The sequence below is a fragment of the Triturus cristatus genome, chromosome 2_1 (genome assembly GCF_964204655.1).
Source record: "Triturus cristatus chromosome 2_1, aTriCri1.1, whole genome shotgun sequence".
Lineage (NCBI taxonomy): Eukaryota > Metazoa > Chordata > Amphibia > Caudata > Salamandridae > Triturus > Triturus cristatus.
The window spans coordinates 1,104,366,055-1,104,381,546 of NC_140581.1; the positions used below are offsets into that span (position 1 = coordinate 1,104,366,055).

Genomic DNA, 15,492 nt, shown 5'->3' on the forward strand with positions numbered 1-15,492 from the left:
CGCTCAGCTCCTCCCCCCTTGCTGCCAGTGATGGCCCATTGAGGCACACCTAATCCCTCTATTGTGTGACTGTCTGGGAAGAATTCACAAAAGTCTAAGTGTCTGTTACACATAGTCATGTGATCCAAGACAGGCTGCAAGAACAAAGGACTAATGGCAGGAAAGTGCCAAACTTTTAAAAGTGGCATTTTCAAAATTGTTATGAAACATCTGACCTTACCATCAAAGCGTGTTTATTATTACAATTTCACAGGTACCAAACATTAATTACACAGCACCTTTTGTGATGGGCTACCTAGGGCATACCTTAAGGGTGACTTATAAGTAATAAAAGGGGAGTGTAAGACCTGGCAAGGGGGTTTAAATGCCAATTCAACGTGGCGATGTGATACTGCATTCAGGATGCAATGACAGGCCTGGGACAAGTTTTAGAGTGCTACTTAGGTTTGTGGCACAATAAGTGCTGCAGGTCCACTGGTAGCATTTAGTTTACAGGCCCTGGTATACCACTCTACAGGAGACTAATAAGTAAATTAAATATGCCAATCAGACCATGTTTAGGGGAGTGAGCTCAAGATACTTAGCACTGGAGAGCTGGGGTGAAGTGCGAAGAGTCCCAACAGAAGCAAAAATCTAGCAAACATTGGAGGTAAGTAGTCAAAACGTTTGGGGAAAGGTCACTCTAAGGCTGAAAGGTCTAGCAACTTTCCTTACTCTTCTCGAGTTTGTCCTTGCCCTAGAGAGGATAGCTTCTTTTCTATCCTTTTGGCTGGAAAGTATTGTATTCTTCATGGCTCACATCAGGGTACTCTTTGCTTTTTCTTTATGCAAATCATGGAAGTGCATTTTTTTGCTCTTCCCTTATGTGCTGCTTTCCCCTCACATCTCTACCTCTGCGCATAGAGTGTTGCTCCCCACCCCTCTCAGCTCGTCCGTTAAAGCACAGCAAAAGGTGTATTTTAGTTAGATTTAAGGAAAGAGCAGACTTTGTCAGGTTAGTTTTCAGTAATCTCCTGCCTTCCACTTACTGCTGGAAAGTTCAGACACTGGCACACAAAAGCAACACTTTTTGAACTGGGGAATTGGCAGGCGGCTACATTCGGGCTGAATTTAAGGCAAAAGTACTTAGTAGTGACTGGAAATAGCTCTCCTCCCAGAGGACCCTAAATCTGCTCTCGAGTCTGCTGCAAAGCACCAAATGGCCAGAACATGCATTCCAGCTCCAAATAGTGTGCAAAGTAAATGGTAAATGTTTTCCTTTTAATTCTGACACTCCTTAAACAGTTAAGTTCTTCCAAGTAACCACAACTAGTACTCTGTGTTACTTCCGAGCTAGATGAACAAGTTTCTTACCTTTGGCAACGATGTATCTGTAAGAAACATTAGTTAGTTAGATTCCTCACCTTAGAATATTCCCAGGCGTCAGGCTGGATCCGGAAAGATTTTTCGTCAGCAATACCCCTTGCACGTCGCTAGGCGTCGTCTGCAGCTCCGCGTCCGTCGTCGGCGTGTGGGCCGGAATGACGTCGTCGGAGTACTTAGACGCCACCCTCGCGCGCTGACGTCAGTTCTTGTACATAGCTTTCCGCGACAGGAACGCAGAGCCATGCAAGAGACCGACACTGGTGCCCAAAAAAAGTCTAGGGCCCTGAAGAGGATAACCTTAACCCTAGATGTCGGTTCGCAGAATGGGGAGGATGGGTGGGTCGGTGAGGAATCTAACTAACTAATGTTTCTTACAGATACATCGTTACCGAAGGTAAGTAACTTGTTCATCTGAAAAAAAAAACGTTAGTTAGATTCCTCACCTTAGAATAGATACCCCAGCAATACCAACCCCGGTGGTGGGTCTGCGAACCAAGATCACACCAGAAAGTCCTGGAGAACAGAACGGCCAAAGAAGCCGTCTCTCCGGACTTGGCTGTCCAGGCAATAATGCTTGGCAAACGTGTGCAGCGAGGCCCACGTTGATGCCTGACAAATGTCCTGCAAGGGGACTCCCTGACCCAGGGCAGTCGTCGCCGCCGTGGCCCGAGTGGAATGGGCCCTCAGCCCAACAGGAGGTTCCTTTTTAGCTAAGGAGTAACAAGCTTTGATGCACAAAACGACCCACCGAGAGATGGTCCGCTTGTGCACCGCCCGCCCCTTCTTAGCGCCCACGTAGCCAACGAAGAGTTGGTCACCCACCCGGAACTGTTCTGTGCGGTCCAGATAGAAGGAGAGCGCACGTTTTGGGTCCAGACGGTGGAGCCGCTCTTCCTCTTTCGAGGGATGCGGAGGCGGAAAGAAGGTGGGCAGCGTAACAGACTGCCCGATGTGAAAGGCAGTCACAACCGAAGGAAGGAAGGGCGAGTGCGGAGCACAACCTTGTCCGGATGAATAGAAAGGAAAGGAGGCTTAGAAGAGAGAGCCTGGAGCTCACTCACCCTTCTAGCAGAGGTGATGGCTACCAGGAAAGCAGTCTTAAGCGTCAAGAGACAAAGAGGACAATTATGAAGTGGCTCAAAGGGAGCGCACATCAGATATGTCAAAACAAGATTCAAATCCCACTGAGGCATTACGAAAGGGACAGGAGGAAACATGTGAGTAATGCCCTTAAGGAATCGAGAAACAACAGGGGATTTGAAGAGAGAAGGCTGATCAGGAAGCCGAAGGAAGGCAGAGATAGCAGAAAGATAACCTTTAAGAGTGCCCAGAGCAGAGCCCTGCTGGGCCAAAGAAAGAAGGAAGAGGAGAACCTCAGAAAGAGGGGCGGAAAGGGGATCCACAGCCTTTGCTGTGCACCATGCCACAAATTTGTTCCACCTACAGGCGTATACCGTTTTAGTGGAGGGATGCCTGGCTGCCAGAATCACATCGCAGACTTCAGGAGGCAAGTCAAATGGCATCAACTGTCGCCGCTCAATCTCCACGCATGAAGGTGGAGACTGGACAGGTTCGGGTGGAGGACCGTCCCCTGCTGCTGCGACAGAAGGTCCTCCTGAAGAGGCAGTCGTATCGGGGATTGATTGACAGACTGAGTAGTTCGGGATACCAGTACCTTCGTGCCCAATCCGGAGCCACCAAGATGACTTGGGCCCGGTCGCGCCTGATCTTCTTCAGCACTCTGGGCAGAAGTGGTATAGGCGGAAAGGCGTACAACAGACCGCAACTCCACTCGCGACGAAAAGCGTCCCCGAGCGAGTGCTTCCTTGGAAACTCCAACGTGCAGAACTGCTGACATTGCGCGTTCTCTTCAGTGGCGAATAGATCTAACCAAAGCTCTCCCCACTGCCGAAAGAGGCCTTGCGCCACGTCCGAGTTGAGACGCCATTCGTGATCCATCATGCACCGGCGGCTGAGTTCGTCTGCTCTGGCGTTCAGAGAGCCCACCAGATGGTGAACCACCAGGGTGATGCCCTGATGTTCCAGCCATGTCCAGAGGCTCAGAGCCTCCTGACAAAGGGTCCACGACCCCACCCCGCCCTGTTTGTTGCAATACCACATGGTGGTGGTGTTGTCCGTGAACACCTGCACCACACTTCCCCGGACAACGGGAAGGAATGCCTTCAGTGCAAGTCGGCTCCAAAAGGTTGATATGGAGCCGAGACTCCGCCGGAGACCAGAGTCCTCTGATCTCCGCCTCCCCCATGTGGCCTCCCCATCCCAGGAGGGACGCATCCGTCACCACTACGTGCTCTGGGTGGGGTAGGGAGAGGGATCTGCCGCTGACCCAATCGCGGTTCGTGAGCCACCACTGCAACTGTTTTGCAGTGCCCTCCGAGATCAAGACATGGTCGGACAGGTTGCCCTGGTGCTGGGCCCACTGAAACTTCAGGTCCCACTGCAGAGCCCGCATTCGCCACCTGGCGTGATGCACTAACAGGATGCAGGAGGCCATCAGACCCAGAAGCCGCAGCACCAACCTGACCGAAACCCGGGATAGAGGCTGAAAGATGGGAATCAGAGCCTGAATATCCCGGACCCGCTGCTCCGGAGGATAAGCCCGGAACTGCGCCGAGTCCAGAACCACCCCGATGAAAAGGAGCTTCTGGGAGGGACTCAGATGCGACTTCGGCACATTGATGGAGAACCCCAACAAATACAGGAGGTCGGCCGTAGTCTGGAGGTGGGAGACGACCTGCTGGGGCGAGCCCGCCTTCAACAGCCAGTCGTCGAGATAGGGGAAGACTGGAACCCCTGATCTGCGCAGATGAGCTGCGACCACCGCCATCACTTTCGTGAACACCCGAGGGGCACTGGTGAGGCCGAAGGGGAGCACCGTGAACTGAAAATGCTCCTGACCCACCGTGAACCGCAGGTTTCGCCGGTGGGCCGGCAGGACGGGAATGTGAAAATAAGCGTCCTGCAAGTCCAACGCTACCATCCAGTCTCCTGGAACCAGGGCAGCCAGAACCTGAGCTAGGGTAAGCATCTTGAACCTCTCCTTCCGGAGGAAGGCGTTGACGCTCCTGAGGTCCATGATAGGGCATAGGCCCCCTTTGCCCTTCTTGAGAACCAGAAAGTAGTGGGAATAGCAACCACGACCTACTTCTGGACCAGGAACGCGCTCGACAGCCCCCTTGGCCAAGAGGGCTGCAACTTCCTCCCGTAGAAGATTCAAGTGATCCCCCGACATGCGGTGGCACTGCGGTGGCATGGCTGGAGGGGTCGTCTCGAAGGGGAGGGAGTAGCCCCTTCGGACGATTTGCAGCACCCACCTGTCCGACGTGATGAAACGCCAGTGGAGCAGGTCATGGCGAACTCTGCCTCCCACTGGCGTGGAATGGGCCTGAAAGCACAGACTAGGAGGGCTTTGAGGCGGATGCTGCCGGGGTTGATGTGGACTGACCGGCACGTTGACCCCTGGTACCTCCGCGGCGGAATCCACGTCCGCGTGCAGGTTGGATCTGCGGCCGGTGGCTAGGCGGACGTGAGGGGGCGCCCTTTCCTTGGCCACGAAAGGCGGAAGTTTGCGGTCGTGGCCCCGAGAGGCCCAAGAACTTGGCCGTAGCCTGGGAGTCCTTGAAGCGCACCAGCGGACTATCCGCCTTTTCGCCAAAAAAGCGAGTGCCATCAAAGGGCATATCCATGAGGGTGCTCTGGACATCCCCTGAGAAAGACGTGGACCGCAGCCAGGCGTGGCGGCGGAGCGCCACCGTGGTTGACATCGCCCTACCCAGCGAGTCCGTAGTGTCTAGTCCACATCGAATAGCATGTCGCGCTGCATCCCGCCTGTCGGCAAGAGCCTGGGCGAGCCACGTCCGGGCCCCCTCCGGACACTGGGGCAGCACGTCCTCCACCGTATCCCACAGAGAGTGGGAATAACGGTCCAAGAGGCAAGCGGTGTTCAAGGACCGCAGTCCCAAACTAAGGGAAGAGAACAGCTTCTTACCGACCTGCTCTAGCCTCTTGGATTGCCGATCCGGGGAGCGGACGAGAAGGAGGATTGGGAAGTAGAGGCCTGGATAACCAGGATCTCGGGCGTGGGGTGTTGGGACAGAAAAATGGGGTCGCCCGGAGCAGGGCGGTGGCGTCGGACCACGTTCCGATCCACAGGAGGTACTGTGGAGGGCTTGGACCAGGTGCCCTTCAGAACGTCCACTAGTGCCTCATTGAACTGCAGCAGAGGCTCCGAGGAGCTTGCTGACGGTTGAAGCACTTCAGTGAGGAGGTTAGTCCTCACGGCCACAACAGGCAGCTCCAGCCGAAGGGCTTTGGCCGCCTTGCGTAGCACCACTGAAAATGCAGCACCTTCCTCCGAAGCCACCGTCGGAGGAGAGATGAAACCAGTGTCCGGGGAGGTGTCCAGACCACTGGCATCCCCCAGCTCATCTGCCCAGTCCTGTGATAAGTTGGCCTGCATGGCCAGAGGGTCCTCAGACCCCTCCCAGTCGCCCCTGTCATCCGATTCCTGATAAACAGGGGGAATAATCGGAGCCGGACGGTAGATGAAATTGTCAGCCATCGGCGTCGGCTGCGGCGCTGGATGGTGCCGCACCGGCGCCGGGCCCGGACCGGGGCTGAACCGGGGAACGGCGTCATCCGGAGACGGCGCCGGGGGTGGAACCGGTGTCGGCGCCGGCGGAGGAGGCGTTGTGAGGTCGACCGGCACCGACTGAGATCCAGGCCTGGATCCCACGGGGACCTGCGGCATCGGGACCGAAGTCGACGACGGCGCCAGGGCCGCCGGCTCGCTAGGTCGCCCAGTCGAGCCCGCGGGGCCCGAAGGCGCGCCGGCAGGCATCGACGGCGGAGCCAGGCCCCTCATGGCCGAGAGGAAGGCACTGATCTCTGCCGGAGTCGCGTCAGTCCCAGGGACTGGTGGGTATGGGGACGGAAGCGGCTCCTGCGGAGCCGCGGGGGTGGTACCACCCGGACCCTCGACCGAGTCACGCGAGGGGTGTCCGAAGAGCGGTGTCACCTCTTGGACTTCTTAGCATGCTTCGACTTACCCGAAGACTTCGATCCCGACGAGCGGTGGTGGTGGCTGCGGCTCCGCGACCGGTCCTTCGACCTCCTCCTGGACCGGGACCGTGAACGGCGCGGAGCCGAGTATCAGAGCTCGAGAAGCTTACGGGACCGCTCCCACCTAGCCTTCGAGGTCAAGGCCTGGCAGTCGAGGCATGACTCCGCATCGTGGTCGGCCCCCAGGCAGTAAAGGCACCGGCAGTGGTGGTCCGTCACCGACATCAGTCGATGACAGGAGTCACAGGCTTTAAAACCAGGCATCCTACCGGCACCAGTTCGAATCGAGTAGACAAAAGAGTCCAAAAAGTTTTAGCCAAAAGTAACTAAAGAGGTAAGCTCTTCCCGGATCGGCGCTGTCTGGCGCGGAAAAAAGAAGAACTGACGTCAGCGCGCGAGGGTGGCGTCTAAGTACTCCGACGACGTCATTCCGGCGCACGACGCAGACGACGGACGCGGAGCCGCAGACGATGCCTAGCGACGCGCAAGGGGTATTGCTGACGAAAAATCTGTCCGGATCCAGTCTGATGCCTGGGGATATTCTAAGGTGAGGAATCTAACTAATTAATGTTTCTTACAGATACATCGTTACCGAAGGTAAGAAACTTGTTCATCTAGCTCGGAAGTAACACAGAGTACTAGTTGTGGTTACTTTACTTTCAGATCACGTGCAACACAATTCTTTAATCGGGTTCAGAGACCCCAGTGTGAAACATTGAAGAAAAACAAAATCATGCATTTCTCAAAGAAGGAAAATATTTAATGCAATACTGTTTTTTTATAGCTTAAGATACATGCTTCCAGTATTGTGAAATTCTGCGTTCTTTTACTTTAGATGCATTTCACAAACCAGCATTGGCAGATCCAACAATTTAGCAATCAAATTATAAAGACAAATTTATTGGGTTAGAAAATGCTTGTTGGTATAAGTTATCCCAGAAGCTAGAAAGGCACTTCAGCAGTCCCAATGGGTTGGGGAAGGAGTGGAAGACAAGGAGTACAAGAGTGATCAAGCAAAGACTAGATGGAAGGAAGGTATGAAGTTGAGGGAGGTGGAAAGGAAGAAGAGGGGGTCCAAAAGGGAGGAGAAAGAGAAGGGATGAGAAATCAGGGATGATGAAGAAGGGGTGAACCAAGTGTGGCAAAGGAGGCGATAGGATAAAAAAGAGGAAAGGGAGAGAAGAGAGACTACAAAAATAAGTTAAAGTGGAGAAGGGGGAATTCAGGGAGTCAGGATAAGTGGGGGTTAGAAGAAAGGAGAACACCGATTAAGAGAATCAGATTAAAGGGGGATTCCAAAGAGAAGAACAGTGTCCCAACAACTCAGTAGTTAAGCTGATCCCCTTGATGTATAATCGCTACAGGCCAATCAGGCTGTGCAAAAGTGTAGGAGAGCATGCTGCTTATGACACACACAGTGCACGGTATAGTCTGTCAAAGCATTAACAGCTTTTAGAGCAATTCCAAGTGGTTGGAAAGATCTAAGATAACTACAAATTAAACTTTCCATTTTAGAATTCTCAGAAAGGTAAGTCCGTAAAAACAAGTCAGTGACATAATATACTATAACCCCACATGAAACCGGAGATAAATTATTGTCTAATCACTCCTAAAATATTGACTCACCATTTAGAATCTGTTGCACTGCTTCATTTCCCATCTGTGCTGCTGTGAACCCTTGCAAAGAGATGATGGATGGATCAGATCCATAGCTTAAAAGAAGGCGACACGTCTGAAGGTGGCCACCGAGCGCAGCCCTGTGTAAAGCTGTTTGGCCAAGTGTGTCTAATGTATTCATCTGAAAAAGAAAAACAACAATAAGTATCTACTTGAACAACGAGTGCCAGATATCTGTATAGTTAATTACATGCAACAACAGTTTTCCAGCAAATGTTTTTCTTTAGTCAATATGAAGACTATTTCACAGTATCAGACACTGGGGACCTGGTTTCAGTTGATGGTCTTCATAATGTTAAGTGAGTCCTGTAAACCTATAAGTAGTTGCCATTTTAGGTCTCTTTCTAGTAGAAGGAACACAGTACCGTGAAACACTGACTGCGTATGCGCGTGCATGGAGGTGCATCTCCATTGTCTAGAGCCATCATGGATATGCAATGTTAGAGGCGATTCATCTCAATCATGAGGTTTCCTTTAAAATTACAAGATTTTAGAACACCTGAAAGGGATGTTCAGTAAAATGTCAACTGAAAAGACATCTAGCATGATTTGACCAAGAGGTGTCAGCACCTGACTCAAAATGCAGACATTATGTGTACAACATGTGAATTTATTTGCAGACAGTTATTTGCTTGAATAACTCAAGTTACTGGTAATTACTCTGGGCCACAGTACAGTCTTATTTTTGTCCATTATGTTACATACTGTCAGCATTCCGTCCATCATTTGTTTGTTGTAACGCATTATGTTACATCAGGCAGGAACCAGCCATATGCAAATCAACGCGGGTCCTGCTACAACAGGAACAGTTCAGCTCAAACTGCCAAACCAGATCCCCTCTGACCGTGAAAAAAGTCACTCCAGACAGATTCTGACCTATGCTGGACCCTGTCAGTAGGGTAAAGCTCCAGTATCGTGACACAGTGAGCACAGTACTTATGTCTGGGCATACCTGTCAATCAAATGGCTTTGACTGAGGAACACTAAAATGTGATAGGTGGAAAAAATATATTATTCTAAGCCACTGGCTCAGTGGGGGCCTGGCAGTTCAGGCTGGATTGTTCATATGCCTCTTAGTGTACTGGGATAGCCAGACATTAATGAAAGCAAAAGCTTACAGGAGTAAATCAGGATTACATGCAGGATAATTAGGATCATCTGCTGGATATCTGCTGGATACACAATAAAAATACATAATGTAAGCATGGATGTTTAGCATTCAGATGCCTTTCACGAACCCAGGAATAAATGCAAAGCCACTTTTGATACAGTAATTTCACCTTGTGGAACCTTTACCACTAGCACACATGATGGCAACGCAGTCTTTAAAGAAGTCCATACACACTTAAAAACCTTTCATGCTCAAGTTCATCTATGGTTGAAAAAAATGAAGAATCAACACTTTCCATGCCAAACTAAGACATCTCGGAACTAAAGAAGTTCCAATAAGTTGCTGGGTTGGTCCAAAATTCTAATTAGACTAGACAGGAGGAGGCTACTTAGGATAATCTGAGACAATGACTTCCTTTGTCGACTTCTGGAGAGCTCAATAAATCAAAGGAGTGTGAAGGAACTATTAAAGAAATTACCAATCCAGAAGGAGGGCATCTCTTGTAGATTCCTTCCCTACTCCCAGCTGGCAAACAAGTTTCTTTGCAGAACGCCTTATGTTTTAAAAGAAATGGAAAGTGATTGGTTCATTTTTCATTCCTGTGGCGCAAGAGAAAGCCAGCAGAGTGCCCGCATGTGTATTTTTCTTACACTCCTAATTGTAGGAAACTGAGAGAATGTTTCAGGGGATTCAAGACAATAGCTAAATAGCCAGATAACAGAGCGTAATATTTAATTCCTCCTAGTTTCTTCTGCTAAAATAGGCCAGATACATTTTTGGTTTGAATTTGAACAAACTTTCTCACAAGAGGAACAAAAAGCAATTGAATCAGCTGCAGGAAAGGAGATGGACAACAAGGCTATCTGATCCTGAGTAAGGGGATGACCCAAATCAAACTCTGAGTTCATGCTATATACTGGAAACAATATGCCTTTAACAGTCAGATACCGCTCTCTGTAGCACAAGCCTAAAAAGGGCTTTAAGCACTGAGAAAACGCCCTACATCTTCTGATAACTAAATTTGAATGTGACATACTGAGCACACCACAGGCATCCAGTTAGAGTAGAGGTACCCTGGTAATAAGCAACCAACTGAAAGAGTTGTCACTTTTCATTGTCACATGAAATGTAAGAGCTTGAAGGGGAAACCCTTACAAAGGTTCAACTACAAGGTTCACCTAAGGAGAGAATCCACAGGCTGTTCTTTGGCCCCAAAGAAAAGCCACATGGTTCTGAAGTGTTCTCATTTCGAGAGAGGGCAATGGAACGAAGTGAATGCTTGATATCAAAAGACCAAATAGTCTTTAAAATCACAGGGCCGAAGTCACTGTTTTAGAGAGAGTTTGAGCTAGGACCTCTTGTCACTGAGGGAGGTAGAACAGCCATCATCCAGACAGGGGTGTCCTTTTGGGCTCCTTCAAGTTGTAGTCTCTTGTGAAAAGTTAGATTTCTCCAGGTACATTGAGTGCTTTGCAGTAGCCAAAGGTTTGGGGAGGATTCCTCTGGAGACCGGACCTCGACTGGCTAGTCCTCCTTCCGGGGTAAAAGCACATATTCTGCAAAAGAAGGTGCAAAGCCAATACAGACTACAACTTGATGACTGTTCTAGTTCTCAGGATGATATTAAGGGACAAGGAACACCTGCATTGGCAGTGTTGTTCTACTATTAAAAAGCGTAGGTAATTACACAGCTCCATCTTAAAAGGGGTGGCCAGTAACCATTGTTGCATCATAGCTTCCTTAGTAACCAGTACCATGGTTACGGTTGTTAGTTGCATCTAAGTGTAGGTTCTAGATCTAAGCTAAGACAGTTACCGCCAAGACATCAAGCTGTACTGATGTTCCTGCTTGCTCTGAATAAACCTACTTCCAATCCTTACATCTGACTGAAGCATCATTACAATTTTGACGATAGAGGATGGGATTACGGAACCATTAAGGATTCACAAGCTACATTAATTCACTTCTTCAATCCGGAGGAGCAATTAACCAAATTGAGCGGTTAGAAGTGCAAGCAGAGGAAAGAACTGCTCAAAAGAATCAAAACACTCTTAAAAAAAGAAGAGAGAATTTTTTTAATGGATGTACTTTCAAAAGCCTCCAAGACTATACTTGAATCAAAACTTGCTTGTCACTGCTAGTGACGGAATTCGCAGAGCCTCTCATTTCTATTCATGCCGGAATTTTAAAGTTCTACTGCTGACTAGTGGACATATCCAAGCTAAAGGGGAAGAAATTCGTTTTTTTTTTTTTTTTTAAAAGAGGAAAGAAGCAACAATTGAATCTCCGTAACGTATAGCTGGATTGCGGTTACTTACTCAAAAGTGACCGTTGCGGCACTCCACTTCGACTGCATTTTTCAAGCGGTGGCGATTCCAGAGGGCATTCCACCGCCATTGTGCCCGTTCAGGAACCATCGATGACTTGTTGGAATCGCGGGGAAGATTCCTGCGGCGAGCAACAAGTTCGAGGAGTATGACGCACACTCAACCCGAGGAAACCTTCTAGGCATCCGTAAGGTGTGCGCGTCATCACGCGAGATCACGTGACATGATCCGTACGTAGCAGCCATCTTTAGTTTGTTCCCGGTTGCTAAGCAACATCGGACCGAGGAAAATCATTACAGCAGCGATCTCAGCACGGGGCATTTTTCACGGACATCAAATAAATAAACACAACAAAAAGTCGGCAAAAGCAAACAATAGATATATTGTATTCACAAGCTCAAGACAACATCGAAGTGAAACTTCATAGAAAACATACGGTAACCAAACTTTAACTCTACGGTGATATGCACACCATCTACACTGCTCATTATTGTGCATATTTATCATCATTACGCATTATTCCATTCAATATATTTGTTTAAATTGTGTTTGATAATACATAGCAATATTTTTATTAGATAATAATTTGTTTTATGCATATTATTTATATTGTTGTACAATGTATCATCTGGAATTGTAGGTACTTTCATTTAAGCATAATTCTCACAAAGTTAGGAGCATAGAAAATATTAGAGATGGCAAATCAAGGTTATGGCTTGGTTACCCCGGTTCCTTTCCTTACACGTCCTGGTGAACCTGTTTTGAAATGGCTAGATTGGAAAGAATATTTTCTTAATTATATATCTGCATTGTAAGAAGAAAGTGAGGATGAATTTTATGCACAGTCTAGGATCTGAAGGGTCAAGAATTTACTACCAAATGGAAAAAAAAAGCGAACGTGGGCGGGAATGTGTTTCTTGAGGCCCTAGAAGACCTTGACGCACATTATCAACCCACTGTTTGTGTAGGGATTAGTAGATACAAATTTTTCCAGAGGAAACAGCATAAATCGGAACCTGTTGAAGATTATGTATCTTCTCTGAGAAAATTATCTATTAATTGCGAATTTGGAGATCTTCAGGACAGTTTCATAAGAGACCAACTTGTCATGCACTCCAATAATTCTGCCATACAAGAAAAACTTTGGGTATGTGGTGACGCACCACTAAAAGAAATAATTGCCATAGTAAAAAAAGGAGAAATGTCCAAAAGATGTGCACAAGTGGCACTTAAAAACAAAGATGAGAATAATACTGTTAGCAAAGTCTCTAGTAATGTAGATGATAGTAAAAAAATTTGACAGACGTAATTTCAAGGATTCTTATAAGAAGGGATCTACTTTTAAAAAAAACATTCAAGATGACAGACAACTTACATGTTACAGATGTGGGTACAAAGGCCACAACGCCAATGAAAAATGGTGTAGTTAAAATCCAAATGTGGTTACTGTGGAATTATAGGGCACTTTACAAGAGCATGTAGAAGAAGAATTAAAAAAGGTAACCAAAGGGGGGAGGAGCCTAGCGCTTGACCAAGATGGCCGCGTGAGCTTAGAGCTCCCGAGACCCTCGCGCCCTCCGTCGACTATCCTGACTCTAATCCTGATGGTATGCATGGCACCGTGTTGCTGAGTTGTCAGGGAGGCGATTGATGCTACCCGCGGTCGGATCGCCCATCGGGAACCGGACTTATGACTGGCGAAAGATTGCGGCCTAACTCCCGGAGATGCCAGGGGCTAGAGTTGGCAGGATGCCCGACTCCTAGTTGATCAACAACGGCCTGGTGAGGTGTGAACTGCCGGACGGAGGCCCTCGCTCTTTCACTTTCGGTTTCGTTCCCTTTGTCTGCCCGGACACTGTAGTGCTCTGGGTGGCTCTATAACCCCAGGGACGCTCGGTGGGCTACTTTGGCAGAACAAGGCGGACCTGCTCACTCTTTATACCTCTCTCTGAGAGGGGACGGTCCTCACTGCATTGGACTGCCTGGAGTCCATTATGTCGGGCAAGGCAGAAGGAGATCGGCTGAAGACTAAGTCCACCAGGCGGGGAACGTATTCCCAAGTCAACAGTATGGATCGCTACGCCCTCCTGAAGACATCGCCGAGTGGATCGAGCCAGGCGCCGGATGCCCAGAAGGAGGACTCGCCTGGGACCCCGGAGCTCTCCCTGCAGGATGTCATGGGCGCGCTTGATGGGATGCAGACCTCGATGGGGAGGCAATTCGAGGCCCTGGCGCATAAGGTGGATGTCAACTTGATCCGCTCGGACCTGGGCAAGACTAACGAGCGCGTTAAGGACCTGGACCACAAGACCACGGGCCTCACTGATGAGGTTGCGGACCTGCAGAACGAGGTCCGGAAGCTGAGGGCCGAGAGTGACCTCGCCGCCCGCCGGCTGGAGGACTTCGAGAGCCGGTCCAGGCGCAACAACGTGCGCGTAATCGGGGTCCCGGAGTCCTCGGATGAGGCTTCGGCGGACCTGCTTGTGGAAGATTTGGTCCTCAATCATCTGAAGCCTAAGGGCCTTGGAAAGTTTTTTGCGGTGGAAAGGGCCCATAGGGTGCCGGGCGGACGGCCCAAGGCGGGTGCCCCGCCGCGGCCGATTGTCGCCCGGCTCTTTCATTTTCGAGATCGGGACGCTATCCTGCAAGCTTCGAGGGTGACGGGCCCAGTCCCCTTCCAGAATGCGTCTGTGAATTTTTACCCGGACTTTACCCAGCAGGTGCAGAGACAGCGACAGAGCTTCCTGGGGGTGAAGCGAAGGCTTCGGGAGCGGGACCTAAAGTATGCCATGCTTTTCCCCGCCAGACTACGGGTGGTGCATGAAGATCGGACATTCTTTTTTGACTCTCCTGTTATGGCCGACGAATGGCTGGACGCTTTGCCCCGGCGACGGACCGGGGACGACACAGCTGAGCATGGAGACAGTGGCCGGGATGGACAGGGCTGATAACTCAAAGCCGGCCTGACTTGATTTGACCATATTTGAAGATTTGAACAGAGTGCAGTAACTGTGGAGGGTTGCGGGAGGACGAGGGGTGCTCTTTTCCTCCCTTAGGGTACTTTTTGTAGATTTTTGTTTTTGTAGGGCGACAGGCACACTGCAAGTTGGGGGGGCTTTTTAAGCTGCAGCAGGGGTGCAGGGTGGGGGGAGTTATGGGGAGTTTGAGTTTGTTGTTGGGGGGTTTATTTCTGCAAGGCATGATGATTATCCTCAGGGCTGTTCCATGGTGGCGCCTCGGGTGTGGGGTGGGCCTCTTTCCGTTTGAGGATGGGGGGTAGAGGCCTAAGTGTTATAAGCTGGAATGTTAATGGTTTGGGGGATCGCATTAAGAGGGGGATTGTTTTGCAATTTCTGAAACGCTCAATGCCAGACGTTGTACTGCTGCAGGAGACGCACCTCATAGGCAATACGTGCTATGCCCTGAATAGGAAGGGGTATAAATTCATTGCACACTCGGGATTCTCTTCTGGGTCCAGGGGTGTGGGCATCCTCGTTAGAGCATCGCTGCCTTTTGAGGTGGACTCCACCATTGTTGACGATAGGGGGAGGTTTGTGGCGGTGGCGGGGCGGTGGGAAGGAAGGACTTTGGTTTTGGTTTCGGTTTATGTCCCGCCGGCCCTGCAGGCCGCCACATTTGCTGAATTGGGCAGGGCTTTGCTGACTCTCCCGGGGGGCATGCTGGTAGTGGGAGGGGATTTCAACGCTGTGGGTTCCGGACTGCTGGATAGATACCCGCCCAGGGACACAGGGGGGGCTCAGAAATGGCTTCCAGACCTCCTAGACACGTTTGGCCTGATAGACTGCTGGAGGCTCCGGCACCCCACACAGAGTCAATACACGTTTCACTCCGGGGCGCATGGTAGCCTCTCTAGGATTGACTACCTGCTCACTCTGGCCGCACATGCCTCGTTGATATCCGAGGCGAGGC

At 49.9% G+C, this 15,492-nt stretch overlaps 1 protein-coding gene across 4 annotated transcripts in view; it reads right to left on the reverse strand.

Moving 5' to 3' along the window:
• Positions 1-15,492, reverse strand: part of LOC146866435 (poly [ADP-ribose] polymerase tankyrase-1) — a 555,840-nt gene that overhangs the window by 285,914 nt on the left and 254,434 nt on the right. For all 4 annotated transcript variants that reach the window (XM_085636500.1, XM_085636501.1, XM_085636499.1 and 1 more), the window contains one exon: positions 8,074-8,245. In XM_085636500.1, coding sequence (XP_085492626.1) covers positions 8,074-8,245 — 172 coding nt within the window. The remainder of the gene's footprint in view (positions 1-8,073; positions 8,246-15,492) is intronic.